Here is a 6,000-nt window from a genome sequence, read left to right on the forward strand (position 1 = left end):
CCTGATTTCGCTGAGTGGCGGAGCGCTCATTTTTAAAGCACCGGGAGACCCTCTGTGGTGGAAAAGTAAGTGCTGACTGTCATCGAGCCAAACCCGTAAAAGCAGCCGAGCTGCCCCCGCCCCTTGGGGGCGGGTCTTCCGTCCGGTGTGATCCCCCTCGAGGTCAGATCTACCCTCCTGAGCCTTGGACCTCAGCTCATCCTCAGACCCCGCCTTCAGCTCTTCCAGACGCGGCCCCCCACGGCTTGCCGAGAGCCTCTCACAGTCACAGAGCTTTCATTCTTTGCCGCCGCCTGCCCGCTCGGGGTTGGGTTGACCCGGTCTCCGCCATCCCCCTTGGCCCCCGCCAGCAGCATGGTCAGGGCACGCAGCTTACATGCCGAGGATTTCCGTCCGCGCGTCACCACCCCGGGCTTCACAAGCTGCGCAGCCTTTTAGGAGGAGCCTCCTCTGGACACGGCTTCAGAACTTCCCGTCCTCAGGCATCATCCCATCCCCAGGCTCCTCCGTGTTGATGGTCACGTGGTCCCCCTTCTGAGACCTTGGGATCTCTTCGTTTACTTTGTTTTTTATTTTTCTTTGGCGGCGGAGCCCTGGCTTTGAGAAATTCTCGTTGGAAGCTGATCTGCGAGTACTCTGCAGGAGGTGCTCAGGGGAAGGTGTCAGTCTTTCCTTTGAGCCTTGTGGTTGCACAGAGGCTGTGTGATGTGTTCACAGGACAGACGGACGGGCCTGGAGCTGGAAGGACGGGTCTCCAGCTAGCGGAGGAGAGAGAATTCACCATGTCGCCGTCCTCTTCCTCTTAGGGACTTCTTTTATTTTTCTTCCCAGAAATTGCTTCTCGCTCATCCTTGCGTAGTCAGTGAATACCAGGAATCGGTGAAGGAAGTTAGCTCCTCCTAAGGGGGCACACGTGCTAGCTGCTGGGAGCACCCAGAATAGATTTGCTTGGAACCTTCCGGGCAGTGGGTGTTGACTAATCGGAGTCCCGAAGGGTGTTCTGCTCACAGCCGAGTCCCCGAGGCTGTAACACTTGCGTACAAGACTCCTGCCCTGAGCGTCTGCAGCTTCTCCGTTCCCTGCTCTCAGATCTGGCTGGCTTGCCTGGTTCCCTTGTTTGGCCTCCACCTTTGCCCTCACACTGACCTTGGGACCCACCGAGCCTTGCTTCGCGGTTGGAATATTCCAGGTTCCTCAGCCACAGCCCTGTGGACCTCGGGGCCAACACCTCTTTGCGGTTACCCACCCCGGTCATGACAACCAAAAAAGAGTTCAGACGTTGCCAGATGTCTGCAGGGCGGGGGCAAAACCTTCCCTGGATGAGGACCACTGGTGTCTCCGAAGCAGGGCTCTTTCTTCTCTGTTGTCATCTTCACAGCGGCGTCTGGCCGCGGTGCTCTGTGGACGTTGGTTGCTGTTGGTTGGTTTCACTGGCGTATCGAGTGCAGACCCTTGATTAATTCTTGGGGAGAAACGTCGTGCCCTTTCTCCCTTGAAGAGTCCTTCGACTGGCTCACGGTGGCCTGTGCACGTAGAGGGGTGCAGGCCGCAGGCCCTGCTTCTGCTGACCTTTGCCCCAGAGGCACTTCGTGCTCCTTGGGAAGGCGGAGTGTGAAGGGAAGGCCCCACCGCCCCTCGTGCAGGTGGCAGGGCCCGAGGCATGGGCAGGACCTGCAGCATGGCCCCCGCAGAGTGACTGGAGGGGCCCCGACAAGCCCCCCACTCGTTCGCCCACGTACCACCCAGCAGTCACTGGTCTGAACTCGCCTCCAGTTAAAAAGCAGGGGTCGCTTACGATAATAAAAACCACCCCAGAGGGCTTCCCCGGTGGCGCAAGTGGTTGAGAATCCGCCTGCCAATGCAGGGGACACGGGTTTGATCCCTGGTCCGGGAAGATTCCACATGCCGCGGAGCAGCTAAGCTGGTGTGCCACAACTACTGAGCCTGTGCTCTAGAGCCCGCGAGCCACAACTACTGAGCCCGTGTGCCGCAACTACTGAAGCCCACACGCCTAGATCCCGTGCTCCACAATGAGAGAAGCCACTGCAATGAGAGGCCTGCGCGCCGCAACAAAGATTAATCCCCGCTCGCTGCAACTAGAGAAAGCCCGCACACAGCAACGAAGACCCAACACAGCCAAAAATAAATAAATAAAATAAAATAAAATAAAATAAATAAAAACCACCCCAGAAAGGAAAGGCCTCAGTTAGGAAGACCTTAACCTTGAATTTATGGCGTGCTTTCCACCAAGACATGTTATTTGATAGGAGGGCGGGGAAAGTATAAGGAAGCTAGATTCTCGAGGAGAGCTTCTAGACGATGGGGAGGAGCTGTGACGGAGGAGGTGAGAAAGTGCGGCCCGAGACTCAGCTGTCATCACAGAAGCAGCAGCAGCAGGTGTCGTGCGCTCCCGCACGTGCTGGGCTCTGTGTGAAACACTGTACCCTCAACCTTCGTGGCAGCCCAGGAGGGGGCCCCAGCTGTTCTCCCCACTTTACAGATGAAGAGAAGGGGTGGACCCCGCCTCGCGGCCTACCTAGAGCCGTGCTCTGTTAAAGGTGCAGGACGCCTTAGGCCAGCTCAGTCAGTTCACGCTGCCCCGTAGTACCGGCCGGGGATGGGGCCGGGGATGGGTCACTGTCTCCAGAACACCTCCCAGAGCTGTCTCAGAACCACCTGGGATCCTGGGACTCCAGCATGCCACAGCCTTCCGGTGGCTGGGAAAGCGACAGGACACCCCTTCCTCTTACGCGGGGTCAGCCTCCCAAAGCAGCGCTGCTTACGCGGCTGGGATTCCAGACCGGCCCCCACCCCTCCTCCAGGGCAGCTCTGCCCGCAGCCCGTCTTCACGAAGTGCCCTGGTGGACCCAGGTGGAGAGGAGTGAGCGTCCAGGACGGAGACTGCCTTCTCGGGGCACCAGCACAAACCTGATCCAGACCGAAGCCACCAGCGATGCCTGCCACGGCGACCTGTCCGCCGGTTGACAGACGTACCTAGACCGCCGAGCCCAGGCAGGAACGGCCCAGCCTTGCCGCTACGCTGACCCCTTCCTGGTTGAAGATTAATTTCGGGGCTGAGATTCTAGAACCTCCCAGTTGGAAGACAAGAATAACACAGCTTTTACTGTATTACAGACAGGCTTGCAAAGAACCAGACGTGGGACAGTATCCCAACCTCTCAGTTCAGGGGCCACTGCCCTCGTTTCCACCCACATCCCAGCCGTTCAGCGTGGACGCGTGCCTGCCGGCCCCGCGCGTGCGGCCTCGTGCTCGTGGCTCCGTGACGGGACGAGAAATAAAAGAGGCCGTGGCCTCACTGGCGCCTTCCCGGCAACACGGCCCTCCCGCCTGGGGTGTCCGTCCCGAGGCTGCTGGGTGGTTTACAGCTGAGTGGCGCTCTCTGATTGTTCGCTCTGCCTCGCTTTCGAATCCCGTTGGCCTGCAAATCCTCCAGAACTCGTCCTGCCCAGCCAGCCCTGATGCCCTGGCCACGCTCCTCCCCGCAGAGGCCCAGAGAGCTGCTGCCTGGGCTCTAATAACCTACTGACCGCTCCTTCTTTTTCTTTTCTCTCCACAGTGCGGCAAAGGAGCAGAAAACTTCGACAAGTTCTTCACGCGAGGGCAGCCTGTCTTAACGCCACCCGATCAGCTGGTCATCGCTAACATCGACCAGTCTGATTTTGAAGGGTTCTCATATGTCAACCCCCAGTTCGTGCACCCCATCCTACAGAGCACAGTATGAAACTCAGCACCGAGAACAGGCGCCTCCCCAGCCCCTGCCCCCTGCCCCCAGCCGTGGGAAATGATCCTCAGCTCTAAAGTTTGAAGGCCGCCGCCTTGTTTCCAGGGGAGGCCTGAGAACTGTAGGGTTATTAGTCCAAACGTGATCAGCTGTTCAGGGTCTCTCGCAACCAAGAGCATCATCTTAGCGGCAGATGGCGTCATGCACAGCATCCAGTTTAATTGTGTAGAGGTCGCATCTGGCGGTAGGTTAACCCTTCCTGGAAGGCAAACAGACTCTACCCCCCCCCTTTTTTTGGGTACAATTTGACATGTTTTCCAGACCCTCTGTTGATTTTCACCATCCGGATCCCCCAACCAGACATGTTCAAAGGAACCCGCCCCAGTCCAGGGAGCCGGAAACATCTCCGCCCAAGACATCTTTGGAGTAAAAGAACGGGGAGCCCAGAGAGTGAGCAAGGTGGGACCCGGGGGAGGTGGGACTGGGGCTTCAGAGGACCCACTGCTGGTGTTCTCTGCCTCGATGGAAACGGTCCCTAGGGCCCAAGAGGCCGGGAGGAATCTGGTCCCATCTGCAAGCTCACTGTTCCCAGAGGTTGACAGTCGTAACCCACTCACAGTTACGGTCCAGCAGTTACCAGTTTAGAAACAGAGGAAGAAGACCTCAGACGAGTGTTGGGGGCACCTGTCATCTCGTACCCTACTGGCTGATAACTGTCTTGATACTTGCATTTCTTTTTAAGAGGCCAAATCTTCTAAGGACTCCGCTAAGCGAGCATGTGAAGTCGTTTCAGATCAAGGGTAGGTCAGTGCGCGTGTGATGTTCATTTTAATCTCTGGGAGACTATTCTGAATCCAGGGTGCCACCCGCGATCATGCCACTACTCACAAGTGTTAGCCAACCCCCCTCACACCGACACCTCGCTGCCTACTTCCTAAGAAGCCGGAGCGCACACCTCCCACCCCTTTTGTACTTATTTATTTAATAGGCTGCGGTGTCTACGAGAGTACGATGTACAGTAAGTTAATCCAAGTGTTGACTGTAACTTCAGCCCCTAGAATTGATGCCCCTCCCGTCTCCAGCCCTCGACATCCTCTTGGGACGAACAGTACGGTTTTGGTCCCCCATTTCCGGTTCATGTTGAGTGACACACCTGAAGCTGTAGAACAGGAAACCTGGATGCGTAGCAGCTCAAAGAGGTTTTATTGCTAGAAGGATTTCAAAATGTTTTGCAAAGGCATCATGCAATGAATTTTGCATGTTTAGAATAAACCTTAATAACAAGTGAATCTATGTTATTGATATAATCGTATCAAGTACACAGAGTATTATAATCATTTTATAAGACACAACCGTGCTACGACTGTGACGGCTCCGGTTTCTAGTCTGCTTTTCTGATTAAGTGTTAGCTTCTTTTTGTGCCGCTGTGCTTCCTCTTCCCCACGCCGACTCCGTGCGTACCCTGCATTGGCACTGTGTCGGGCGTACTGACTTTTTATTGCAGTAGATCTGATTTCGAAGGTGAATGGCTACTTTGCATGATCAGTTAGGCTTACATACACCTATACATAAAAATATTCGATTCTACCTGCAAACGAAAGTTTCGTCGGGGGTGTGGGGTTACTGTCGAGGCGAGACTCCTCTTAGCCTCTGAGCCCTGTCGCCTTTGTCACGCTTCCTCCTGTGGTAGCAGGAGATGTTCGTGCAGGCGTGGTGTCGTCACGGCCCACGGGCTGCACTTTGCTCGGCCAGTTCTTCCCTTCGGCCTTGTTGCTGCTGGAGACTCGGGGTAGGAGGGACGGGAGGATGCCCTTCCTGACGTGGGTGTGCAGATGCCCCGGAAGCGTGCCGTCCATCTCACCGTCCTCGGCACGCTCCGCCGTCCGCTACCGCACGTGCAGACGTGGTGAGCACCGCCAGGCCCCGGAGCCGTCAGCAGACGCCCTGGGGGGGCTGCAGATGCTCTCCCAGGTGTTGCTAGAAGCGGCCTTCCCTGTCTCGTGAGGAGCACTTCCGTGGGACGCAGCATCGCAGTGCGGGGTCCTCAGGGGAGCCGGTCAGAAAGAGCGGAAAGAACGTTTCCGAGGGACGCGGTTGTCAGTCCTTACAGGGGCTGCTCTGTGCCCCGTTCCCCAGAAGCGTGTCCCAGCGAAGCGGCTTCTCACTTTGACTCTCTGGCTGTTTGCCTGAATTCCAGCTGCCGCACGACCGCTGAGGGGTCTTAGGGGTGAGAGGCCTCGGCCATCCTGGGAAGCCTT

The 6,000-nt window shown here is 56.9% G+C and overlaps 1 protein-coding gene across 2 annotated transcripts in view; it reads left to right on the forward strand.

Moving 5' to 3' along the window:
- PRKCA (protein kinase C alpha) overlaps positions 1–5,031 on the forward strand; it is a 360,631-nt gene extending 355,600 nt beyond the window's left edge. For both annotated transcript variants that reach the window (XM_060135365.1, XM_060135366.1), the window contains one exon: positions 3,578–5,031. In XM_060135365.1, the coding sequence (XP_059991348.1) occupies positions 3,578–3,742 (165 nt within the window). In that variant the 3' untranslated portion in view covers positions 3,743–5,031. The remainder of the gene's footprint in view (positions 1–3,577) is intronic.
- Positions 5,032–6,000: the final 969 nt, after the last annotated feature.

Source organism: Lagenorhynchus albirostris, chromosome 20, assembly GCF_949774975.1.
Source record: "Lagenorhynchus albirostris chromosome 20, mLagAlb1.1, whole genome shotgun sequence".
NCBI lineage: Eukaryota > Metazoa > Chordata > Mammalia > Artiodactyla > Delphinidae > Lagenorhynchus > Lagenorhynchus albirostris.